The 27,686-nt window shown below is 42.2% G+C and overlaps 1 protein-coding gene across 5 annotated transcripts in view; it reads left to right on the top strand.

Moving 5' to 3' along the window:
* The window catches only part of pxk (PX domain containing serine/threonine kinase), a 69,626-nt gene that overhangs the window by 33,236 nt on the left and 8,704 nt on the right, over positions 1 to 27,686 (top strand). For 2 of the 5 annotated variants that reach the window (XM_034165024.1, XM_034165052.1), the window contains exons 9-17: positions 140 to 241; positions 859 to 1,020; positions 2,732 to 2,849; positions 4,108 to 4,186; positions 8,990 to 9,038; positions 9,118 to 9,195; positions 10,862 to 10,948; positions 14,580 to 14,640; positions 15,185 to 15,244. In XM_034165024.1, coding sequence (XP_034020915.1) covers positions 140 to 241; positions 859 to 1,020; positions 2,732 to 2,849; positions 4,108 to 4,186; positions 8,990 to 9,038; positions 9,118 to 9,195; positions 10,862 to 10,948; positions 14,580 to 14,640; positions 15,185 to 15,244 — 796 coding nt within the window. Of the gene's footprint in view, positions 1 to 139; positions 242 to 858; positions 1,021 to 2,731; positions 2,850 to 4,107; positions 4,187 to 8,989; positions 9,039 to 9,117; positions 9,196 to 10,861; positions 10,949 to 14,579; positions 14,641 to 15,184; positions 15,245 to 20,739; positions 20,803 to 27,686 lie in introns of those variants that run through there. The other 3 variants (XM_034165031.1, XM_034165039.1, XM_034165046.1) reach the window with 3 other exon arrangements.

Below are 27,686 nucleotides of genomic sequence, written 5' to 3'. Positions count from 1 at the left end.
TCATATTTGTCAGTTGCTTGTATAAACCAGCGTGCTGAGCTCTATAGCAGTTGGAGCAGCTTGTTAATTCAGGTAATTCATCCTATCACCACCGGGTGGCGTCTCATCCTCTGAGCAGCTCTGTGGTCGTTGTGTGCAGGTGAAGCCCAGAGAGTCTTTTCTGAAGAAGTACTGTAACCTGAAGAAGAGTCAGGGCCTCGAACTGCCGCACATCAGGCTGTACGGCCGCCAGATCCTGGAGGTACGTGCACACGCACATGTATGCACAAAAATGAACTGTGTGCGGGGTGGTATGAGTGCGACATCACGGGCAGCGTTTATCACCGTGTGGTTTTATCCTTTTCCCTGGATGCTGTTTCACAGTGTTGTGGTTTCAGGACACATGGTGATGGACACATTATGCTTGTTTTCAGGCTCATGCTTTAAATCTTACAACCTGCTGGTGCGTTCAAAAGGTTCTGTTTATCGTTTGGATTAGAAATTGTTGTGCTGTTTTCGAATTTCTGATTGTCCTTGAACTGACGGCTTCCATCAGAAAAAATGTCCAAATTAAAGTTTAAAACAGTAATATTTCACTCAAATCACTTTATTTCATGTCTCATTTAAAAGTTTGAAGCAGAGAAAATTTTGACCAAAACAAAGTTTGCTCTGCAGAGATCCTGCAAATAATACATTTCTGAATAAGAGAACAGTGCAGAATATGTTTCCACCTCACCGCTTTTACAAAACCAGGCTCTTGATGGGTTTGTTTGTTTGTTTTTGTTTTTTGTTTGTGTGTTTCTGCATCACTTTATATTGTGTTCTGTTGTTTGTGTGTTTCAACACAAACTAAAGGATTGTGTGTGTGTGCGTGCACAGAGCCTGAAGCTTCTGCACGATTCCGGCGTGTTCTTCGGCCACTTGCACGCGTCCAATGTTGTGGTGAATGAAGGCGTCTGCCAGCTGATGGACGTGGAGAACGGCATGCTGGGAGTTCCCTCTGTGCTGCGACCTGCCTTCACCCAGTTCAGGAAGATCAATGTACGTGCACGCTCACCTGGTTCAACTCATGCTGGATCACTCCGTGGCCTCTTATTTTGTCAAAGGTGTTTCAAAATATTTTGTCCTAATTTATCCTGAACTACTTCCTCCAGGATAATTAATCTTGTGGTGCGTGATTCTGGAATTTGAATTTGTGTGTGTCTTATTTTGGGTCTGATACCGGATCCCCTCAGTCGGTTATCACCCAGTAAAAACCTGAAACCACAATTTAAAAAAAAAAATGTACTCAAACACAAAACACGGAATCATCTGTGGACAGCAACTTTCAAAAAGGTTTCCCAATGTTGATCTGGTTAAAAAAAGGCCACTGTAAGGTGATGTTAGCATTAGCTACTCGCATTATCAGTTGTGCTGTTTCACAGTTTTTAACAATAAAACTTTCTTAAGGCTTATTGAGCAGATTTGGGTATTAAACTGCAGCTTTTCTGTCAGTGTGACTCACGTTCTGTTGCTTTGCTTCCAGGTGTGTGTGTCATAACGCTTGTTTGAAAAATCCCTAAGTTTGTAATGACATAAAGAGCCGGAGCCAAGAAGTCTTTGTGCAGGGTTTGTGTTTTGGGTCATTGTGTTCTGAGTGTATCTTCTAATTCTGGTTTACATTAGCTTAGCTTAGCCTGTCACACCTTGACGATTTAGCCAGCATATACTGACAGCCCAGTTTCCACCGAGTGGTTCGGGTCGGTACTGCACGGTATGGTACAGGTTGGAACAGTTAAGTCTGGCTTGGTTTGTATTTCCACTGCTGGCAGAACCCTTTTGTTTGGCAGGTGGAACTCTTAAATATTGACAAGCACATCATCGAGCATGTGTACGCTGTTGTGCGGCCTCTCTTCTCCACATGGAGGCCAAACAAAGGAATTGAACTTTTATTGTATTTTATTTTTGTCTTTGTGCATCATGAGATTTATTTTAATCTCGTGCAAAATGCTGAAGAGTTGACTGGTGTCTGATAAACTCTGATGTGAATGAACTTTTAAAATAAGTTAATTTTCTTGTTGTGGCACAAAGCGTCAGTGTTTTCTGGTTCAGGCTGAGAAACAAACCACAGAGGGACTTCTTTAAAAATGCTATGTTTCTTCAGCCACGACAAGGAACTAAAGTATTTTCAGACATCGGTTTCCAAAATCAGGCTTTTTGTCAGGCTGTGATAATGAATCCGAATGAAACAAACAGGTCAGATTAAGACTTTATATTTACTCCGTGTGTGAATGGTTTTTTATATTTGAAACAGTCTGAACTGTTCACGACTGCAGGTTTTAGTTATTCAGCCCATCAATGGACAGCATTAATGGATGTATTTCTACTTATGAGTAATTTACAAGAAATGTGTCAACAGCTTGCCTATAACTTATGTTCCGTGTATGCAGGATGTATGAGCCATATGCTGGCATGCGTGAAAATATTGTGCATGCCCAAAATGTTTTGACGTACTCACTGTATTATGATGGTGTATATCAACGTTCTTCAACGTGCTCTTAACTTATACAGATCTTACCCATAACTTATTAGACCTATGCCAGTGTCTTTAATACGGTCGGCAGATGCCGTCTAAATCCTTGAGGTGTGACTGAAGTTTTCCTTTGGACAGTTATTTTGTTTATAACTAAGAATTGCACAAAGCATTGAAAAGGTTCATTTCAAGTTGAATATGAAATGACCATCTTGCACTGATGTGTGTTTGTGTTTGTAGACCACAGAGAACATTGACGTTTTCTGCTTCGGACATTTACTGTACGAGATGACGTACGGTCGACCGCCTGACAGCGTTCCAGTTGACGAGTACCCCCCCGCCCCCAGCACCGCCTTGGGTCTGTACACTTTCTCAAATGTCAATTCTCAAAAGTTTTTATTGTTCCTCAGTGAAATTTGTTTGTACCCTGATGTGTACAGTAAAGAGTTGAACCCACAACCCTCTGACCGTGATCGGCAGTACAACAGTGATTGCAACACACCGACTGACAGCGGCCGACAGTGTGTAACATCGCAACATTACACACGTGTTAAATTGACAAATACTGAACACAGGGAGACAATCAGCGTCAGTTAAGAAGCTCTTGTTTCATGATCAAGAAACAAAAAAGAAAGAATTATAATAACAAAATACACATTATAATGTGCCCACGCTGGTTTTCAGTCAGAACAGTTGGGCTAATAAATCATTTACTCATCGCGCACGTGCCAGACGGGAGCACAAAATGCGGGGTGACACGGGTGGAGGGGGGTTCTGCGGGAGTTAGGGTTAGAATAGTAAATTAAAAAAAACGCGTCATGGAAATGTCACTCATCTTGTGACGGGAGCATGAAAAAAAAAGCTGTGAGTCTGAGCTGCTCCAACCACGCTGTTAGTCGGGATGAGTGAGTCATGCGTTGAGCCGGGCCACCTAGCCACGATGTTAGTTAGATACATTTGCGCATCGCAATGCCCCTGTTGCCAAGAAGCCCGGTGTGGTCAGCACCTGTGTGGGCACAGACAGCTCCTGGCTCCTCGTCATATTGCGCTCTGGGCCGGCAGTTCTGCGCACAACTCTAGTAACAGTGGCCTTGGTAAACAAAATCAGTTTATGAGCCAATTATCGCCATTTGCAAGTAAATCCTTGTGTTCCCTGAATACACGCTCACGTCGGATTGCACCATTTGTAAGGTCCTCTAACAACGCTAATGCAGCCACTGTTGGTGACATTTTACACATCACATTGTATGTGGTTTTATATCCACCCATATAACTGTAAACACGTGGGTGTGGACATTTTTCACCAGTGTGTCTCTGATGTGCACATCACTGTGATGACTTCATGTTTTCACACTATTAACGGTTCCCAGCATCACCTCTACATGTCGCCAGAAGAACAGTAGCTGTAGAAACGTGCGCACACCAGCCAGGATTTTTGCATGACGCACCGCACATTTCCACGGTCATTTCACTTCTGATAAATCTGAACATTGGCATGGAGACGGACGTACACCATGTTTTTGTGCATACGCAGCCTTTGTACATGAGGCACCAGGTCCGTGCACGTGTGGACAGCAGGAGACGATGTTGTTGATTTGAGTGTTCTGTGTGTTCAGTGTCAGTGCTGCAGTCCATCCTGTCCACAGAAGCCTGTAAAAGTCGGATGCCAACAGTGTCGCAGCTGATCCAGACTCAGTGAGTCCATCTTGTTCCTTGGACTAAACCTCTGTGACGGTTACTGACTGTTAGATAGTCCTGAGCTGAATCACACCCCCTCAAAGGTGACGACATGGGTGTCTATGAGAGCCAACCAAAGCTCCGCCCATCACATGACTCCACCCAGTGTACGGCAGTAACATCTGACCCCACACACAGGAAGTCATCAACCCAGCATTCATAGTTCATTCTTCTTCTTCTTTGTCTTTCGGCTGTTCCCGTTAGGGATCGCCACAGCAGATCAATCGTTTCCATCTCACCCTGTCCTCTGTATCTTCCTCTGTCACACCAACCACCTGCATGTCCTCCCTCAGCACATCCATAAACCTCCTCTTTGGCCTCCCTCTTCTCCTGCCTGGTGGCTCCATCCTCAGCATCCTTCTCCCTATATACCCTGGGTCCCTCCTCTGCACATGTCCAAACCATCTCAATCTCACCTCTCTGACTTTATCTCCAAAACGTTCCACCTGAGCTGTCCCTCTGATATGTTCATTCCTAATCTTGTCCATTCTTGTCACTCCCAAAGAGAATCTCAACATCTTCAGCTCTGCCTCCTGTCTTTTTGTTAGTGCCACCGTCTCTAAGCCGTACAACATAGCTGGTCTCACTACTGTCTTGTAAACTTTCCCCTTCACGCTTGCTGATATTCTTCGGTCACAAATCACCCCTGCCACCTTTCTCCATCCATTCCACCCTGCCTGCACTCTCTTCTTCACCTCTACCACACTCTCCATTACTTTGAACAGTTGACCCCAAATATTTAAACTCATCTACTTTCACCACTTCTCCCATTCACACACATGTACTCAGTCTCGCTTCTACTGACTTTCATTCCCCTTCTCTCCAAAGCATATCTCCACTTCTCCAGACTAGACTCAACTTGCTCTCTACTCTCACTACAGATCACAATGTCAACTGCAAACATCATAGTCCATGGGGACTCCTGTCTGATCTCATCCGTCAACCTGTCCATCACCACTGCAAACAAGAAAGAACTCAGAGCTGATCCTTGGTGTAATTCCACCTCCACCTTGAATGAGTCTGTCATTCCGACTGCACATCTCACCGCTGTCACACTATTCTTGTACATGTCCTGCACTACCCTAACATACTTCTCTGCCACTCCAGACTTCCTCATACAATACCACAGCTCTTCTCTTGGCACCCTATCATAAGCTTTTTCTAAGTCCACAAACACACAATGTAACTCTTTCTGTCCTTCTCTGTACTTCTCCAACAGTATTCTCAGAGCAAACATTGCATCTGTAGTGCTCTTTCTCGGCTTGAAACCATATTGCTGCTCACAGATCTTCACCTGTTTTCTAAGCCTAGCTTCTACTACTTTTTCCCATAACTTCATGCTGTGGCTGATCAACTTTATGCCTCTGTAGTTACTGCAGCTCTGCACATCACCCTTGTTCTTGAAAATAGGAACCAGCAGGCATCCTGTCCCTTTCCAAGATTTTATTAAACAATCTGGTTAGAAACTCTACTGCCATCTCTCCTAGACATTTCCATGCCTCCACTGGAATGACATCTGGACCAAATGCCTTTCCACTCTTCATCCTCTTCATAGCAGCCCTTCACTTCTTCCTTATTAATCTCTTGTACTTCCTGATTTACTCTCACCACATCATCCAGCCTTTTCTCTCGCTCATTTTCTTTATTCATCAGCTCTTCAAAATATTCCCTCCACCTTCTCAGCACACACTCCTCACTTGTCAGCACATTACCATGTGCATCTTTTACCACCCTAACCTGTTGCACATCCTTTCCAACTCTGTCCCTTTGGCTGGCCAATCGGTACAAGTCCTTTTCTCCTTCCTTACTATTCAACTTCTTGTACAGCTCGCAATATGCCTTTTCATTCGCTTTTGCCACTTCTCTTTTCACCTTACGCTTCATCTCCTTGTACTCCTGTCTGCTTTCTTCATCTCTTCGACTATCCCAAAACGTTTTCGCCGACCTCTTTCTCCTTATGCTTTCCTGGACCTCTTCGTTCACCACCAAGTCTCCTTGTCTTCCTTCCACTGTCCAGATGTCATACCCAGTACTGTCCTAGCTGTCTCCCTCACCACATCTGCAGTACTTTTCCAGTTGTCCAAAATTACTTCCCCTCCAACTAGTGCTTCTCTCACCTGCTCGCTAAATTTCACACAACAGTCTTCCTCCTTCAGCTATCACCATCTGATCCTTTGTTGAGCTCTCACTCTCTTTTTCTTCTTTACCTCTAAAGTCATCCTACAACCATCCTATGCTGTCTAACGACACTCTCTCCTGCCACTACCTTACAGTCTGTGATTTCTTTTAGCTTGCATCTCCTATAAAGCATGTAGTCCACCTGTGTGCACCTTCCCCCACTCTTATATGTTACCCTGTGCTCCTCCCTTTTCTTAAAGTAGGTATTCACTACAGTCATTTCCATCCTTTTTGCTAAATCAACTACCATCTGTCCTTCCCCATTCCTATCCTTGATACCATATCTACCCATTACTTCCTCATCACCTCTGTTCCCTTCACCAACATGCCCATTGAAGTCTGCTCCTATCACCACTCTTTCATGCTTGGGCACACTCTCCACCACCTCATCTAACACACTCCAGAAATCTTTTTTCTCCTTCATCTCACAACCACCTGTGGGGCATATGCACTGATGATATTCATCATCACCCCTTCATTTTCCAGCTTCACACTCATCACCCTGTCAGACACTCGCTTAACCTCCAACGCACTTTTAACATACTCTTCCTTTAAAATGACCCCAACACCATAGTTCATTACACATTTTCATTGAAGATATCAGGCAGTGATATTTCACAAAAGTAATTAAAAGAAGTATCACAGATACCTGCAGTACTTTAAATAACAATTTCAAAAGGTGATCTTTTGACTCTGCTTGTTTTAGACCATTTAAATATACAAAACTCCAAGATTAATGGTATCTGACATGAAACTTAAAATATGTGTTGGAATCTGAGGAATTCGGAAACTCAAAATATGTACCAAAAATCGAGGAATCCAGACAATTAAAATATTTGCCAGAAACTTAGGAATCCAAAATGGAAAATACATGCCGAAAACAGAGTAATCCAGAAACTTAAAATAATTACCGGAATCTGAGGAATCCAAAACTTAAAATATGAAATGGAAACCAAGGAATCCAGAAACTTACAATATGTGCTATAAACTGAGGAATCCAAAAGCTTTAAATATGTTTCAGAAATGGAGGAATCCAAAAAAAATGTAAAATACATGCCAGTAACTGAGGAATCCAGAAACTTAAAATATGTGCTGTAAACCCAGGAATATGTGCTGGAAGCCGAGGAATCCAGAAACTTAAAATATGTGCTGTAAACCGAGGAATCCAGGAACTTAAAATATTTGCCGGAATTTGAGGAATCCCAAAGGTTATATATAATATGTGCCCAAAACTGAGGAATCCAGAAACGTACAATATGAACCAGAAACCAAGGAATCCAGAAACTTACAATTCATGCCGGAAACTAAGGAATCCAAAAGCTATAAATGTGGGCCAGAAACTGAAAATCAAGAAACTTAAAATATTTGCCTGATTCTGAGGAATCCAGAAGCTTAACATAATTGCCAGAAACTGGGGAATCCAAAAACGTAAACTGCACTCCCGAAACCGAGGAATCCAGAAACTTTCAATATGTGCCAGAAACTGAGGAATCCAGAAACTTTTAATCTTTGCTGGAATCTGAGGAATCCACAAACTTACAATACATGCCAGAAACTGAGGAATCCAGAAACTTAAAATATTTGCCAGAAACTAAGGAATCCCAAAAAAAAAGTGAAATACATGTCGGTAACCAAGGAATCCAGAAGCTTATAATATGTACGGGAAACTGAAGAATCCAAAAATGTAAAATGCATGCCAGAAACTGAGGAATCCAGAAATTTAATATGTGCCAGAAATTGAGGAATCCAGCAAATTTAAATATTTGCTGTAATCGGAGGAATCCTGAAGCTTACAATATGTGCTGGGAACTAAGGAATCCAGAAAGTTAAAATATTTGCAAGAATCTGAGGAATTCAGAAGCGCACAATACATGCCAGAAACTGAGGAATCAAAAAAAAATAAAATAAAATATGTGCCGGAAAGAAGAATCCAGAAACTTAAAATATTTGCAGGATTTTGAGGAATTCCAAAGCTTATACAGTAATATGTGCCAGGAACTGAGGAATCCAGAAACGTAAAATATTTTCTGGAATCTGAGTACTCCAGAAACTTAAAATACACACTGGAAATGATTTCTCCTCTTCCTTTGAAATGACAGCGTTTTTAATTTAAGTCTGAGGAGTTTGTAGGTGAAAACCGTAGAAACGTGTCCTCCCATCGGTTGCTGTGTGCGGGACAGATCTTTTTTTGTATTATTCATAGCATACAGCCTTCCTGTCTGTGATCGATTCTTCCCTAAATACGTAACATTGACGCCAGGAAATATCCAGCCTGTTCGTAACAAAGAGTGTATTTTTTTTTCCAAAATACTAAAAACGTGGTAAAATGACAGTAAGAATGTGTAAAGGTACTATTTCACACAGCTCCCACGCTCTGTTGTTGTTCCGGTCCTTCAAGAAGCCTCAGAATTCCCCATTTTGACATCAAATTTTCTAAAGCTCACCCCCCACCCCCGCTCAGTCACATCTGGTGTCACCCCCTTGCTAAAGTTTCTTAGAAAACCCTGCAGACGTCGCTGTCATCAGCTGAATTTATTTCAAATGGTCTAAACATGCTCAAACATCACTGTTGTTATTTTGCAGGCTTTTCAGTGACGTCCAGCTCCATCATTCAGACAAACTCCAGATCAAGGTGAGAGAGTTTCTCTGACTCTGAATGTGAACATGAATAAAAATAAAGGAAAAATAACTGTTTACTTCCGGACGCTCAGATTCCCGGCAGGTTAAAGGAGGCGCTGAAGGTGGCGAAGGAGAGTCTGGAGAGGAGGCTGCAGGAGGAGCAGAGAGTGGTGAGGAACGGAACATCATGACACACAATTATCTTCTAATGTTGTCCATCATCTGTTCCAAAGACCTGAAATGTTCATACCTCTGTCCTGGATTCTTTTCAGATTTGTTCGTTCTGTAATTCAGGGATTTTCACAAAATTCCGACAGTGTTGACTTTATTTTTTGGCTGTTTACCATTAAAACTGTGATAGCAGTGAAGATCTGTGGATGAGTGGTTGGTACGGTGTGCACTCTCATGGTAAATGGACTGCATTTATATAGCACTTTTCTGCATTAGACGCTCAAAGCGCTTTACAATAATGCCTCACATTCACCCTGATGTCAGGCTGCTGCCATACAAGGCGCTCACGACACACTGAGAGCAACTAGGGGATTAAGAACCTTACCCAAGGGCCCTTAGTAATTTTTCCGGTCAGGCTGGGATTTGAACCAAAGTTTTACGGGAAGGAGAGTGTTGGCATAGCAACCGTACAAAAACCCTTGGGAGCAGTGGGTGCTGCCGCCTGAAGTGGTGTTTGTAGAGAAGCAGAAGGATCCAAGCACAGACTGCTGAAGTTCTCCATCAGAGACTGCACACGGATCCACAATCAACCCTGTTTTCAAGGATGATCAGGTGCTATATAAAATTTAAATGAAAACATCTTTATATGAATATAGTGCACACTGTGTGCCCGCCGGGCAGCAGCCTCACGACATCCCGCTGTTCTGTAGTCTCGTCTCACCTCCTGGTAGCCAGATATCAAACATCAAACCTATCGCTATTCATGTCGCCTCCTGTAGGGGCGGGGTCACTCTATGCCCTGTCTTGTTGCTGCAGCTGCAGGGCCCTCATACATAACCATGTGGCCCCGCCTCCAGTTTTTAGGGCTATGTGGACTGACACAACTCCACACATTCACTGCTCATAGCTGCTGCACTCTGTACATAGATTTATAGCTTTCCCAAATGTATTCATGTAGCTCCCTTTCACTCATAGGGATGGGTACCGAAACCCAGTATTAAGCTGGCCCTGGAGCTTGTTTATTAAAGTCCGAAATATCGACAAACTCTGCTGCTTTCGGTACTGGAGCAATTAAGTAAATTTATCATTGTTCCATAGAAGAGAGCTCTGTCTGTCTGTGTCTTTGTGTGTGTGTGTGTGTGTGTGCGCGCGTGCGCGCGCACGGTGCAGTGACCAGCTTCTCTGTCTCTCTGTCTTTCTGCCCATCTCTCTCACTTGCGTGCACAAAGAACCAATGATGGCGGAGAGAATTAAATGCTCAAACGTGCAGTTGCACTTGTTGCATTTCACTATTTGTTCAATGGTATATAAAAAATAATGCTAGTCTTAATCAGTTTGTGTGTGTGTGTGTGTGTGTGTGTGTGTGTGTGTGTGTGTGTGTGTGTGTGTGTGTGTGTGTGTGTGTGTTCAAAAAGTACTGTTTAGAATACCCTTAAAGTACCTGACCAGTAAGTATTACTGCTAAGAGTAGTAGCAGCATAAAAATTTTTAAAAGACCCATCCCTGTCAGAGTGAATAGATGAAGTAAAGAGCGTGAACTTTTTGTTTTTTCAGAAGTTTCCCTCCTGTAACAATTTTTTTGTGATTTTTTTTTTTTTTTTGTGAACGGTACTTTTGTTGAGGATTATAATGTGGCTTTTTATTTATTTATTTTTGTCTTTGAAGCTTCATCAGCACAAGCGTTTGACAAGAGCTCAGTCTCACCACGGCTCAGAGGAAGAGCGGAAGAGGAGGAAGATTCTGGCCAGGAAGGTACAAAATGCACCATCTTCTCCCTGCCGCATACAGTCACTTATTATTTTTTAATATTATTTTCATTATTATTTGTCTTATTTTTGAAGAGATTTACAGTAGGCTGTTGTTCCAGTTGCACTGTATCTGGTGGAGTCAGCGTTAAAAATTGTTGTTGTTGTTGGCAGTTTCCTCGCTTGCAAGGATAGTGGGAAGGCCTTTTTATTTATTTATTTATTTATTTATTTATTTTGTTTATTTTCTACAAGCCCTCTGGTGGCTGAAAAGTCCGATGCGGGATGTACAAGACCTGTTACACTTGGGGCAAATGAACACTTGAGTAGGCTGGGCTTGTGCTGCTGCCCGCTCGTTCTGTCTTTGACGCTTCTGGCGTGAGGCCTCACTTCTTTCTGCCTCAAACTTCAGGCTGGCGGATTTGATGCTGGAACGCCAGCTGAGTCTATCTGTAGCTAGATGCTGCCATGACTGATGCTGAATGCCTGCAAGGGAAAGCTGTTTCTTCAGCTGGTCCTTATAGCGCTTTTTGGGGGCCCCTTGGTTTCATCTCCCTTCCTTGAGCTCGCCAAAGAGAATTAATTTTGGCATGCGTGTATCATCCATCCTGGCTACGTGACCTGCCCAACGAAGCTGTTGTTTGAGTATAATAGACTCCATGCTGTGCAATTTGGCTCTGGTAAGGATGTCCTCATTTGAGACGTAGTCCTGCCACTTGATCCCGAAGATGTTTCGGAGACAACGCTGATGAAAGCGTTCCAGTAATCTGATCTGCTGGCGATACAGAACCCAGGTTTCAGCTCCATACAGGAGGGTAGGGACCACAATGGCTCTGTAGACCTGCACTTTTGTGGAAAGGCGCAGTGCATGATTCTGCCAGACTTTCTTTGAGAGTCGACCAAAAGAACTGCTGGCCTTGGCAAGGCGACTGTCTAGGTCCTTGGCAACAGATGCGTCGTTTGAGATAACACTACCGAGATACGTGAAGTGCTCTACTGCATTCAGGCTGGTACCCTTGATGTTGATTTGGGGTGGGGTATATGCTGTATGGGGGACCGGTTGATATAGCACTTCTGTCTTTCTCAGGCTGATGGTGAGGCCGAAGGCTCTTGCTGCTTCAGCAAAACAGTTGACAATGTGCTGCAAGGCTTGCTCCGTATGGGCGACGAGGGCGCAGTCATCTGCGAAGAGCAGCTCCATGATTAGCTGTTCTGTGATCTTAGTGTGGGACAGAAGGTGCCGCAAGTTAAACAGACCTCCGTCGGTTCTGAAGCGGATATAGATGCCGTCTGTCAAGTCTTCTTTGGCCTCATGAAGCTTCATGCTGAAGAAGAAGCCCAGAAAAGACAAGCAACAAAAATCAGCAATAATAGTAAGGTTTGTTAATAGGAAACATAAGTTAACCATATTAAAGCAGGGAAAGAAACTTAAAGGGACCAAGGTATACATAAACGATCATCTGACCAAAAAAAATGCAGATATAGCTAGAAAAGCCTGTCTACTAAAGAAACAAAACAAAATCCAAGGAACATGGACCTCTAACTGCAGAGTTTACATAAAACTGTTAGGTACACCAGAAGAAGCTAAGGTATTATGCATCAAAGAAGAACATGAACTGAACAAATACAATTGAAAAATGAAACATAAATAAAAAATCTAGATAGTTTTACCTTCAACTCAAAATGACAAATTAAACATTAACAATTCCCTGCCCACAGAGGACAAAACCTGTAAACCAGACTAGTAGACAAAACTACAGATTTTTTATTTTATTTTTTGTATTTTTTTTATGCTTGGTCAGAATCTGTGAAGTAGATGTCAGATTCTGATGCCTTCTATTAAAACGTCTGACTGTACTGATGTCAGCCACAGTGACCGTAAGACTAAAAATGTAATCGTCAGTTAGATGATTGCATGCTGTCAAATCACACAAAAAAATAACATTTACTTTACAGAACATTGTTTGTGTGAGAGAGTGCTCTGGATGCACTGAAGTTAATATTGATCCAGATTAGTGGGTATTTGGTTGTGTTTTTCATTGGCGTTCATTGGCATTTACATTGTTGGTGGAGTGTCCTTGCCTCAAGTGGAGGAGTTTAAGTATCTCGGGGTCTTGTTCATGAGCGAGAGACGGATGGAGCGTGAGATCGACAGACGGATCGGTGCAGTGTCCGCAGTGATGCGGTCGCTGTATCGGATCATCGTGGTGAAGAGAGAGCTGAGCAGGGGGGCAAAGCTCTTTATTTACCGATCAATCTACGTTCTGATCCTCACCTATGGTCATGAGATTTGGCTTATGACCGAAAGAACGAAATCGCGAGTACAAGCGCCCAAGATGAGTTTCCTCTGCAGGGTAGCTGGGCGCTCCCTTAGAGATAGGGTGAGGAGCTCGGTCACTCGGGAGGAGCTCGGAGTCGACCCGTTGTTCCTCCACGTCGAAAGGAGCCAGCTGAGGTGGCTCAGGCATCTTTTCCTGATGCCCCCTGGACGCCTCGCTGGAGAGGTGTTCCGGGCACGTCCCATTGGGAGGAGGCGCCGGGGAAGACCCAGGACACGCTGGAGGGACTATGTCTTTCGACTGGTTTGGGAACACCGCGGGGTTCCCCCGGGGGAGCTGGGGGAGGTGTGTGTGGATCGGGAGGTCTGGGCGGCTTTGCTTGAGCTGCTGCCCCTGCGACCCGACTCCGGATAAAGCCGAAGAAAATGGATGGATGGATGGATGGGTTATTAATGTAATGTTTAAGGGAAATACTGAATTTGCCATGTGTGATGTAGAGAGAGCGCTAAAGTAAAGGGCTGCATTGGGATTGGGTCCCGCTGGGTCCTGTGGGACCCAATGCAAATTGTCCGGGAGCATGCGATCAGAACTTCACTGTGGGTGGGACTGAGCGGTTAAAAAAACATTGCGGGAAGGGAAACGACAGGATGACTCAGTTTACAAAGGAGAATAGTGTAAAGTATGCAGTGCCACACACTATTTTCATCTTAAATAATTTAACAGGAGCAGAGGACATTAACAGGAGTTTACAGAGAGAGATACAGACACAGTGCAGCGGTTCAGTTACTGTACTGTCAGTAACTGAACTGTCACATGAAACTATATTGAATCAAACAACCACATGAATCTCGTTATTAATAAGCCTAAATGACCTTTCCTCCCACGAGACGGGAGGAGACACAAAATGAATGCATCTCTATTGTACGCGCATATGTTCTCAGCGTTGTGCAGGTGTGAGCTGGATTGGACAGGTACATTGCGGGACTGGGCGGGAGTGTAACACACATGTTGTGGGTGCGGGCGGTAACGGTCTGAAATTCAGCGGGAGCGGGACAGAGTAATTAGTCCAGCTAGGCTGGATCCTAGCTGAGCAAAGGAACCTTGAGGCCTTAGGTCGCAACATGAAGTTCCCTCACAGAGGCAGGATGCCTCGTCTGACACGAGGTTATTCCACGTTACGTTACTTTTAATGTACACTGAAATATTTCCCAACATTGGGAAGTCCAGACGTGTTCAGCTACATCTCAAGACTGTTCTCCTATGCTGAGGTGTTTTGACTGATGACGAACCTGCAGACGGTTCAATCTTCAAACGTCCTTCAAAGTGTTTCATAACAGGAGTGTGTTTGTGTGTTTGCAGAAGTGCCGACAGTCAGCGTACGAAAATGACGAAGACACGTCTGTCAGGAACAACAACTCTGGTAAGTTGCCGCTGGCGTCCTCATGGACAGAAGACCTCCTCATCGGTTCTATTAATTGACCTTTCATGGAACGCTGACTCTTCTTACATGTACTTACATGTAGCGCAGTTAGGCACTAGGGGGCATTTTCACATTGTTTATTACACAAAACCTTTTTAGTAACCTTCTCCTCTAATTTTGCATAACTATTCTTTTGGAGGCTGAATACAGGCAGAAAAAATGTTATTATCCTTGAATTGTTCTCAGGGTCCCCCAGGCTACCCCCCCATTAAAAAAAAAAAAAAAAAAGGACCAAAAGCGCTGGAAAACATGGCTCATTAATTATTTCTATAATTGTGCATATAGATTCCTGAAGTCACTGTCAACCTACACAAAGATTGTCATTGACTTTGACTTATTCTAAAGCCCCCCCCAGCCCCAGGAGAGTAAAAAAAAAAAAAAAAAAAAAAATCACAGTCTGCTGATTTTCTTAAAAGATGTTTCATAAATTTTCTGGAAATTTTGCAGTTTTGTTAATTAAGCTCAAGTTGTTTTTTTTTTGCAGGCTCTGGTGCCAGTTCTCCTTATACCTCCCCATCCTCCCCCACTCCCCCTTCTACCACAGGTACGTCACACCGGGAACGTTACTTATTGATTGTTGCATTAATTGTTTCAGTGCTGATTAATAAATATGATTTGCAATCATCCAACCACAGAACTGCTAACAGAACATCAACAAACATGAACTGCACTTGTGTTGAAACCTCCTGAGTGGGAACGCCAGCGGCAGCCTTCCAGAAAAAAAAAAGCAGAGATTCCTCGTCTGCAAACTGACCCGTGGCGACGCGGCTGTTTCTGACGGTTCTGAACGTACGGAGGCGTCTCTTTAGCAATTGCGTTGTGTGTTGGTGAGGATGGATCGGTGATTACCAGGCGATATCCAGGGTGGTTCTGTACTGTGGTGGATCCTGCCAGCACACGATCCCAGACCTGATCCTGTAACACAGTATTTTGATTATAAGTTAATGTATTTGCGCGTTGGACTGTCCCTGGCAGAGCATCAGCGCCCCCCCCCCCCCCCCCCCCCCTTTGATGAAGGTTGGCTAAACATCCACTCAAAATTAAATTAATTTTGTGACCTCAACAATGTCATCAGTGTGCACTAGTAACATTAAATTGAAATGAAACGGGAAGTGTTCCAGGACAATGACTAACTTTGTGAAGGTTTACATGTCAGCAGTCAGTGAGGCTGATGGGGAAACATATTTTTACGTGTCTTTGACAAGGACAAAAAAGTAAAGCAAGAATCAGGTTACTTAAAGGACATGTTGCAGCAAAATCATAACAATTTAGATTCAGACTGTTCGTGACCATCTGATGATCCACCGGGATTACTGTGTGCACTTCTGTAACCGATTTCAAAGTATACGGCTTTCACAGCAAACAGCTGCGGAGATGTCCGGAAACAAAGTACTCATGAGTACTCGGGTGTTTCCGACAAGTGACGTAGCTGCTAGAAGCGTCCCAGCATGCGCTTCAATGGAATGCAGCTGATAACATTAAGAACGGCGGCACAGATTAATTCCAAAGTTGACATAAACGTGATGTCGTATTATGGTGACTCGTTTTTAAGTGATGACTGTTAATTTTGATGCAGTCATGGTAAAAGCTGCAGGTTTGTGAAGGTTTCTGTGCACCTGCATGGCCATGAGCCACAAACGCATCCTGTCAGTAACCATCTCTGCTCCAGGATCAGCTTTGTGCACACAAATATTTGCTCATTTTGAAATGGATGCCTGCAACATGTTTCAAAAAAGCTGGAACAGTGGTATGTTTAGCACTGTGTTACATCACCTTTCCTTCTAACAACACTCAATATTGTTGAAGCTTTGTAGGTGGAATTCTTTCCCATTCTTGCTTGATGAAAATTCAGTAAGGTATATCTTATATATTATATTCCAATTCTAAGGTGGAACTATGCTAGTATCAAATGAAATCAATTTTATTTATATAGCGCCAAATCACAACAAACAGTCGCTCCAAGGTGCGTTATATTGTAAGGCAAAAGCCATGCAATAATTACAGAAAAACCCCAACGGTCAAAACGACCCCCTGTGAGCAAGCACTTGGCAACAGTGGGAAGGAAAAACTCCCTTTTAACAGGAAGAAACCTCCAGCAGAACCAGGCCCAGGGAGGGGCAGTCTTCTGCTGGGACTGGTTGGGGCTGAGGGGAGAGAATCAGGAAAAAGACATGCTGTGGAAGAGAGCAGAGATCAATCACCAGTGATTAAAAGCAGAGTGGTGCATACAGAACAAAAAGAGAAAGAAACACTCAGTGCATCATGGGAACCCCCCAGCAGTCTAAGTCTATAGCAGCATAACTACGGGATGGTTCAGGGTCACCTGATCCAGCCCTAACTATAAGCTTTTCCAAAAAGGAAAGTTTTAAGCCTAATCTTAAAAGTAGAGAGGGTGTCTGTCTCCCTGATCTGAATTGGGAGCTGGTTCCACAGGAGAGGAGCGTGAAAGCTGAAGGCTCTGCCTCCCATTCTACTATTAAAAACCCTAGGAACTACAAGTAAGCCTGCAGTCTGAGAGTGAAGCGCTCTATTGGGGTGATATGGTACTATGAGGTCCCTAAGAAAAGATGGGACCTGATTATTCAAAACCTTATAAGTAAGAAGAAGAATTTTAAATTCTATTCTGGAATTAACAGGGAGCCAATGAAGAGAGGCCAATATGGGTGAAATATGCTCTCTCCTTCTAGTCCCCGTCAGTACGCTAGCTGCAGCATTTTGAATTAACTGAAGGCTTTTCAGGGAACTTTTAGGACAACCTGATAATAATGAATTACAATAGTCCAGCCTAGAAGAAATAAATGCATGAATTAGTTTTTCAGCATCACTCTGAGACAAGACCTTTCTAATTTTAGAGATATTGCGCAAATGCAAAAAAGCAGTCCTACATATTTGCTTAATATGCGCATTGAAGGACATATCCTGATCAAAAATGACACCAAGATTTCTCACAGCATTACTGGAGGTCAGGGTAATGCCATCCAGAGTAAGGATCTGGTTAGACACCATGTTTCTAAGATTTGTGGGGCCATGTACAATAACTTCAGTTTTATCTGAATTTAAAAGCAGGAAATTAGAGGTCATCCATGTCTTTATGTCTGAAAGACATTCCTGCAGTTTAACTAATTGGTGTGTGTCCTCTGGCTTCATGGATAGATAAAGCTGGGTATCATCTGCGTAACAATGAAAATTTAAGCAATTCTTTCTAATAATACTGCCTAAGGGAAGCACGCATAAAGTGAATAAAATCGGTCCTAGCAGAGAACCTTGTGGAACTCCATAATTAACCTTAGTCCGTGAAGAAGATTCCCCATTTACATGAACAAATTGTAATCTATTAGATAAATATGATTCAAACCACCGCAGCGCAGTGCCTTTAATACCTATGGCATGCTGTAATCTCTGTAATAAAATTTTATGGTCAACAGTATCAAAAGCAGCACTGAGGTCTAACAGAACAAGCACAGAGATGAGTCCACTGTCTGAGGCCATAAGAAGATAATTTGTAACCTTCACTAATGCTGTTTCTGTACTATGATGAATTCTGAAACCTGACTGAAACTCTTCAAATAGACCATTCCTCTGCAGATGATCAGTTAGCTGTTTTACAACTACCCTTTCAAGAATTTTTGAGAGGAAAGGTAGGTTGGAGATTGGCCTATAATTAGCTAAGATAGCTGGGTCAAGTGATGGCTTTTTAAGTAACGGTTTAATTACTGCCACCTTAAAAGCCTGTGGTACATAGCCAACTAATAAAGATAGATTGATCATATTTAAGATCGAAGTATTAATTAATGGTAGGGCTTCCTTGAGCAGCCTGGTAGGAATGGGGTCTAATAGACATGTTGATGGTTTGGAGGAAGTAACTAATGAAAATAACTCAGACAGAAAAATCGGAGAGAAAGAGTCTAACCAAATACCGGCATTACTGAAAGCAGTCGAACATAAAGATATGTCTTTGGGATGGTTATGAATAATTTTTTCTCTAATAGTTAAAATTTTAGTATATAAAGGTATATCTAAATATCTAAAAAGGAAAAAAGAGTAGAGTAGAGCCACTTAGGTGCCTGGTCTTGAGAACCAGGGATGGTTGATGTACGACTTCAGTTGTTCAAGAGTCTGGGGTCTCTGTTGTCGTATTTTGTGCTTCATAATGCGCCACACATTTTCAATGGGTGACAGGTCTGGACTGCAGACAGGCCAGTCTAGTACCCGCACTCATTTACCATGAAGCCACACTGTTGTAACACGTGCAGAATGTGACTTGGCATTGTCTTGCTGAAATAAGCAAGGACGTCCCTGAAAAAGTTCTCCAGATTCTCTGAATCTTCTGATTATATTATGGACTGTAGATGATGGAATCCCTAAATTCCTTGCAATTGAACGTTGAGAAACATTATTCTTAAACTGTTAGACTATTTTTTCATGCAGTTGTTCACAAAGTGGTGATTGTCACCCCATCTTTGCTTGTGAACGATTGAGCCTTTTGGGGATGCTCCTTTTATACCCAATCATGACACTCACCTGTTTCCAATTAGGTGTTCTTTGAGCATTCATCAACTTTCCCAGTCTTTTGTTGCCCCATCCCAACTTTTTTGAAACGTGTTGCAGGCATCCATTTCAAAATGAGCAAATATTTGCACACAAACAATAAAGTTTATCAGTTTGAACATTAAATATTTTGTCTTTGTGGTGTTTTCAATTGATTATAGGTTGAAGAGGTTTTGCAAATCATTGTATTCTGTTTTTATTTACATTTTACACAACGTCCCAACTTCATTGGAATTGGGGTTGTACATCAGAGATCACAAATTATTAGAGAGAGAGAGACTTACAGTCATGAGTACTTTTATGTTGTCTTACTAACTGGGACCTTAAAAAATATGAGACATGTCCTTTAAGTGCAGAGACTCACCTGGTTTTAAACAGGTAGGAACCTTTTAAGCGGCTATCAGAGCCAGGGTTTCCTGCATTAATATAACACTGTGCAAACTGTTTCAATTAAGTAAATTATATTGTATTTATGGGTGGTCCAACAAAAGTAGTATTTGGCCGTGATTTGCCCCTCCTCAGGTAGAAGGGCGCTCTGTCACACGAATACGGTAAGTTTACTGTTGAAGAACTAGATGTGGTTTTGGACAGACGTATTGTTTGCTTTGGATGTGGCTCCCGTTAATGATCTGCTCATGTACTTGGACCTTATGCATGAGCAGATTCATTCCTTTGGCAGAAAACTGCCATCTACACAGCGGGGCACCACATTCAGATGCACCCCACTCGTACCCTGAAATACACCAGTTGTGCTGTGTGTTGATTTCCATTTTGGCAGCTGTGTTAACACATTACACCTTGTACACTGCCTGCAGGGGGGAAGCGTCCCAGATGAGTGTTTTTTTGTGTGTTTGTTTCTAATCATGTCAGCGACTGAAGGTATTCATGTGACTAGTGTCCAGTTACAAGATGGCATTTCCTAAAAATGGACATAGAGAGGACTTGTGACCTTGCCAGAAAGATGTGTCGGCATCAATTAATAGTCTCTGGTTCCCTCCCCTCCCGTGGTAATGATGAGGCATTTAGCAGGCCAACATTATTAAATAGGTGGCTGGCACAATTTTCTAGACAGCAAGACTTTAGTTTTATTAATAACTGGCCTTCGTTCTGTAGAGGGGGTCATTAAAAACTGTTGCTCCAGATGGTGAGTCTGTGTGTGTATTACCATGCACATAAAGAGGCTAAATACACCCTGTTTGTGTCCCGTGTCAAACTTTGCACTCGGATTACGTGCTCTGTAAATGGCAAAGTGGAATTGGTCATGCCCCAAATGCATTCCACTCTCTACGTTAGCTGGCGCTCTCTCTCTCGATGATCAAGATAGGGCCCTCGACGTGTTCTGATATAACTGTCATGTTTGGCTGGTATTTGTGTCTCCTCTCCCCTTGTTTCCTCTCTCCTTCTGGTGATACTGTGTAAATGTCTGATTGGTCGGCTGAACACTTAACCACCGTCTCCCTCTCTTCTCTTCCTGTGCCGTCTCCACCGTAGAGCATGCTCCATTCTGACCATGTCGTTGGGTAAAGTAAATAAATTTATCATGTTGATTATGATGATGAAGCTCTTTGAAGGTTTTTAAAGTTGCCGTACACCCTGTTTTCCCAGCATGTTTCAGGTCAGTGAGCTCTTTAAACCACACGAGAGAATCTTTCAATAGAAACAAGAAGAAACAAAAAAGTAATTATTTCAAATTTCTGAGGACTAAATACATTTTTAAAGTGGTCAAAGCTTGTAAAGGTTTCTGTGATGTCACTGAATGTTGGAACATTTCCTTCATATGTTCCAGGACCGTCAGACAGCGGCTCACAATCCAGATTAGACCAGATGAACTGTGTCAAACAAACAGTTCATGACTTCATCAACATAAAACTATTAAAGGGACATCATCATAGTGATGCGTTTGCCTCTGAAACAGCTGATAATCAGCAGAGACACCCGATGATACTGTTAAAATGATCTCATGTTAGCATACAGGAGGGTTTTTATCATTCTAATAATCAATACATTGATAATAAATCAATACAGATTTCCATCTTTCTCATGATGATGAAGTCACAGTGTAGAATGTGACATCGTAATGATGCATTAATGTGTCCCATCCTGAGAACAGTAACACAAGCGTTCTGGTGATGTTTTATGTTTGTTTAATGTAGAGAGATGCCAAAGTCATTCCAATGTGATTCAGGTCAGATTTGTGATCAGCGACTTTAATGTTGTTTCCACAGAATATCAATAATATAATTTTTTTGACAAATCCTGCAAATGATCCAAGAGATGCAGATAAAACAGTGAACCATGTTGGTGGCAGTGGGCGAGTCGTGTGTTTTACCCCCTTCAGAAATGTCCTTCCTTAAACTCAGTATCACATGATGCAGCATCACTAATAGACGTCTCATAGATCATCCACCGATGTCATTACCATGGAAACAAGAGAAACAACAGTCATGTTTGCTCATACAATCAATTCAATCAATTTTTTTATATAGCGCCAAATCACAACAAACAGTTGCCCCAAGGCGCTTTATATTGTAAGGCAAGGCCATACAATAATTATGTAAAACCCCAACGGTCAAAACGACCCCCTGTGAGCAAGCACTTGGCTACAGTGGCAAGGAAAAACTCCCTTTTAACAGGAAGAAACCTCCAGCAGAACCAGGCTCAGGGAGGGGCAGTCTTCTGCTGGGACTGGTTGGGGCTGAGGGAGAGAACCAGGAAAAAGACATGCTGTGGAGGGGAGCAGAGATCGATCACTAATGATTAAATGCAGAGTGGTGCATACAGAGCAAAAAGAGAAAGAAACACTCAGTGCATCATGGGAACCCCCCAGCAGTCTAAGTCTATAGCAGCATAACTAAGGGATGGTTCAGGGTCACCTGATCCAGCCCTAACTATAAGCTTTAGCAAAAAGGAAAGTTTTAAGCCTAATCTTAAAAGTAGAGAGGGTGTCTGTCTCCCTGATCTGAATTGGGAGCTGGTTCCACAGGAGAGGAGCCTGAAAGCTGAAGGCTCTGCCTCCCATTCTACTCTTACAAACCCTAGGAACTACAAGTAAGCCTGCAGTCTGAGAGCGAAGCGCTCTATTGGGGTGATATGGTACTACGAGGTCCCTAAGATAAGATGGGACCTGATTATTCAAAACCTTATAAGTAAGAAGAAGAATTTTAAATTCTATTCTAGAATTAACAGGAAGCCAATGAAGAGAGGCCAATATGGGTGAAATATGCTCTCTCCTTCTAGTCCCCGTCAGTACTCTAGCTGCAGCATTTTGAATTAACTGAAGGCTTTTTAGGGAACTTTTAGGACAACCTGATAATAATGAATTACAATAGTCCAGCCTAGAGGAAATAAATGCATGAATTAGTTTTTCAGCATCACTCTGAGACAAGACCTTTCTGATTTTAGAGATATTGCGTAAATGCAAAAAAGCAGTCCTACATATTTGTTTAATATGCGCTTTGAATGACATATCCTGATCAAAAATGACTCCAAGATTTCTCACAGTATTACTAGAGGTCAGGGTAATGCCATCCAGAGTAAGGATCTGGTTAGACACCATGTTTCTAAGATTTGTGGGGCCAAGTACAATAACTTCAGTTTTATCTGAGTTTAAAAGCAGGAAATTAGAGGTCATCCATGTCTTTATGTCTGTAAGACAATCCTGCAGTTTAGCTAATTGGTGTGTGTCCTCTGGCTTCATGGATAGATAAAGCTGGGTATCATCTGCGTAACAATGAAAATTTAAGCAATACCGTCTAATAATACTGCCTAAGGGAAGCATGTATAAAGTGAATAAAATTGGTCCTAGCACAGAACCTTGTGGAACTCCATAATTAACTTTAGTCTGTGAAGAAGATTCCCCATTTACATGAACAAATTGTAATCTATTAGACAAATATGATTCAAACCACCGCAGCGCAGTGCCTTTAATACCTATGGCATGCTCTAATCTCTGTAATAACATTTTATGGTCAACAGTATCAAAAGCAGCACTGAGGTCTAACAGAGCAAGCACAGAGATGAGTCCACTGTCCGAGGCCATAAGAAGATCATTTGTAACCTTCACTAATGCTGTTTCTGTACTATGATGAATTCTAAAACCTGACTGAAACTCTTCAAATAGACCATTCCTCTGCAGATGATCAGTTAGCTGTTTTACAACTACCCTTTCAAGAATTTTTGAGAGAAAAGGAAGGTTGGAGATTGGCCTATAATTAGCTAAGATAGCTGGGTCAAGTGATGGCTTTTTAAGTAATGGTTTAATTACTGCCACCTTAAAAGCCTGTGGTACATAGCCAACTAACAAAGATAGATTGATCATATTTAAGATCGAAGCATTAAATAATGGTAGGGCTTCCTTGAGCAGCCTGGTAGGAATGGGGTCTAATAAACATGTTGATGGTTTGGATGAAGTAACTAATGAAAATAACTCAGACAGAACAATCGGAGAGAAAGAGTCTAACCAAATACCGGCATCACTGAAAGCAGCCAAAGATAACGATACGTCTTTGGGATGGTTATGAGTAATTTTTTCTCTAATAGTTAAAATTTTGTTAGCAAAGAAAGTCATGAAGTCATTACTAGTTAAAGTTAATGGAATACTCAGCTCAATAGAGCTCTGACTCTTTGTCAGCCTGGCTACAGTGCTGAAAAGAAACCTGGGGTTGTTCTTATTTTCTTCAATTAGTGATGAGTAGAAAGATGTCCTAGCTTTACGGAGGGCTTTTTTATAGAGCAACAGACTCTTTTTCCAGGCTAAGTGAAGATCTTCTAAATTAGTGAGACGCCATTTCCTCTCCAACTTACGGGTTATCTGCTTTAAGCTACGAGTTTGTGAGTTATACCACGGAGTCAGACACTTGTGATTTAAAGCTCTCTTTTTCAGAGCTACAGCATCCAAAGTTGTCTTCAATGAGGATGTAAAACTATTGACGAGATACTCTATCTCCCTTACAGAGTTTAGGTAGCTACTCTGCACTGTGTTGGTATATGGCATTAGAGAACATAAAGAAGGAATCATATCCTTAAACCTAGTTACAGCGCTTTCTGAAAGACTTCTAGTGTAATGAAACTTATTCCCCACTGCTGGGTAGTCCATCAGAGTAAATGTAAATGTTATTAAGAAATGATCAGACAGAAGGGAGTTTTCAGGGAATACTGTTAAGTCTTCTATTTCCATACCATAAGTCAGAACAAGATCTAAGATATGATTAAAGTGGTGGGTGGACTCATTTACTTTTTGAGCAAAGCCAATAGAGTCTAATAATAGATTAAATGCAGTGTTGAGGCTGTCATTCTCAGCATCTGTGTACACCACCATACAGCGGTGTTTTGCTGTATCTGTTAATTTTGGCTCTCTGTTGGGACTGTTTACACAGAGACTGCTACCTGCTGCTTTGGACTTTGAACTAATAGTCTTTTTCAAGACTTTTTTACTTTTTTACCTTTTTATTTTTATTTTTTTTTTTTTTTACTTTTTTACTTGACTCTACTGGTGGTCGGCTCTCACTGCGGTATTGTATCACTTCTTGTTCCGGAGCACAGCGGTGTTTTTTCTGTATCTGTTAGCTGTTTGATCTGCGCAGTTAGATTGATCTAGTTATCTAGATTACGATTTGTTTCCCAGTGTAATCTTTACGTGCCTTAACTAAAGCACTCCTTCTGCTGAATCACCTCTAAATTATTTACACATTATTCGCTTTGCGTGTTTTTAGGAATCCGCTAGCTTAGCGTAGCTACTAGCTCTTAGCCGATTTAGCATGGCGGCTTCTCCTCTCTCTCCCGCACTTTTCTGCTCTGGGTGTGAAATGTTTAGTTATTCCTCGGCCTCCTTTAGCAGTAATGGTACTTGTAATAAGTGTAGCTTATTCGTAGCTTTGGAGGCCAGGCTGGGCGAATTGGAGACTCGGCTCCGCACCGTGGAAAATTCTACAGCTAGCAAGGCCCCTGTAGTCGGTGCGGACCAAGGTAGCTTAGCCGCCGTTAGTTCCCCCCCTGGCAGATCCCGAGCAGCCGGGAAAGCAGGCCGACTGGGTGACTGTGAGGAGGAAGCGTAGCCCTAAACAGAAGCCCCGTGTACACCGCCAACCCGTTCACATCTTTAACCGTTTTTCCCCACTCGACGATACACCCGCCGAGGATCAAACTCTGGTTATTGGCGACTCTGTTTTGAGAAATGTGAAGTTAGCGACACCAGCAACCATAGTCAATTGTCTTCCGGGGGCCAGAGCAGGCGACATTGAAGGAAATTTGAAACTGCTGGCTAAGGCTAAGCGTAAATTTGGTAAGATTGTAATTCACGTCGGCAGTAATGACACCCGGTTACGCCAATCGGAGGTCACTAAAATTAACATTGAATCGGTGTGTAACTTTGCAAAAACAATGTCGGACTCTGTAGTTTTCTCTGGGCCCCTCCCCAATCAGACCGGGAGTGACATGTTTAGCCGCATGTTCTCCTTGAATTGCTGGCTGTCTGAGTGGTGTCCAAAAAATGAGGTGGGCTTCATAGATAATTGGCAAAGCTTCTGGGGAAAACCTGGTCTTGTTAGGAGAGACGGCAGCCATCCCACTTTGGATGGAGCAGCTCTCATTTCTAGAAATCTGGCCAATTTTCTTAAATCCTCCAAACCGTGACTATCCAGGGTTGGGACCAGGAAGCAGAGTTGTAGTCTTACACACCTCTCTGCAGCTTCTCTCCCCCTGCCATCCCCTCATTACCCCATCCCCGTAGAGACGGTGCCTGCTCCCAGACTACCAATAACCAGCAAAAATCTATTTAAGCATAAAAATTCAAAAGAAAAAATAATATAGCACCTTCAACTGCACCACAGACTAAAACAGTTAAATGTGGTCTATTAAACATTAGGTCTCTCTCTTCTAAGTCCCTGTTGGTAAATGATATAATAATTGATCAACATATTGATTTATTCTGCCTAACAGAAACCTGGTTACAGCAGGATGAATATGTTAGTTTAAATGAGTCAACACCCCCGAGTCACACTAACTGTCAGAATGCTCGTAGCACGGGCCGGGGTGGAGGATTAGCAGCAATCTTCCATTCCAGCTTATTAATTAATCCAAAACCCAGACAGAGCTTTAATTCATTTGAAAGCTTGTCTCTTAGTCTTGTCCATCCAAATTGGAAGTCCCAAAAACCAGTTTTATTTGTTATTATCTATCGTCCACCTGGTCGTTACTGTGAGTTTCTCTGTGAATTTTCAGACCTTTTGTCTGACTTAGTGCTTAGCTCAGATAAGATAATTATAGTGGGCGATTTTAACATCCACACAGATGCTGAGAATGACAGCCTCAACACTGCATTTAATCTATTATTAGACTCTATTGGCTTTGCTCAAAAAGTAAATGAGTCCACCCACCACTTTAATCATATCTTAGATCTTGTTCTGACTTATGGTATGGAAATAGAAGACTTAACAGTATTCCCTGATAACTCCTTCTGTCTGATCATTTCTTAATAACATTTACATTTACTCTGATGGACTACCCAGCAGTGGGGAATAAGTTTCATTACACTAGAAGTCTTTCAGAAAGCGCTGTAACTAGGTTTAAGGATATGATTCCTTCTTTATGTTCTCTAATGCCATATACCAACACAGTGCAGAGTAGCTACCTAAACTCTGTAAGGGAGATAGAGTATCTCGTCAATAGTTTTACATCCTCATTGAAGACAACTTTGGATGCTGTAGCTCCTCTGAAAAAGAGAGCTTTAAATCAGAAGTGTCTGACTCCGTGGTATAACTCACAAACTCGTAGCTTAAAGCAGATAACCCGTAAGTTGGAGAGGAAATGGCGTCTCACTAATTTAGAAGATCTTCACTTAGCCTGGAAAAAGAGTCTGTTGCTCTATAAAAAAGCCCTTCGTAAAGCTAGGACATCTTTCTACTCATCACTAATTGAAGAAAATAAGAACAACCCCAGGTTTCTTTTCAGCACTGTAGCCAGGCTGACAAAGAGTCAGAGCTCTATTGAGCTGAGTATTCCATTAACTTTAACTAGTAATGACTTCATGACTTTCTTTGCTAACAAAATTTAACTATTAGAGAAAAAATTACTCATAACCATCCCAAAGACGTATCGTTATCTTTGGCTGCTTTCAGTGATGCCGGTATTTGGTTAGACTCTTTCTCTCCGATTGTTCTGTCTGAGTTATTCTCATTAGTTACTTCATCCAAACCATCAACATGTTTATTAGACCCCATTCCTACCAGGCTGCTCAAGGAAGCCCTACCATTATTTAATGCTTCGATCTTAAATATGATCAATCTATCTTTGTTAGTTGGCTATGTACCACAGGCTTTTAAGGTGGCAGTAATTAAACCATTACTTAAAAAGCCATCACTTGACCCAGCTATCTTAGCTAATTATAGGCCAATCTCCAACCTTCCTTTTCTCTCAAAAATTCTTGAAAGGGTAGTTGTAAA

Source organism: Thalassophryne amazonica, chromosome 3, assembly GCF_902500255.1.
Source record: "Thalassophryne amazonica chromosome 3, fThaAma1.1, whole genome shotgun sequence".
Classification (NCBI taxonomy): Eukaryota; Metazoa; Chordata; class Actinopteri; order Batrachoidiformes; family Batrachoididae; genus Thalassophryne; species Thalassophryne amazonica.
The sequence above is the reverse complement of the archived record's forward strand: the minus strand, read 5'-3'. Positions and strand labels throughout refer to the sequence as shown.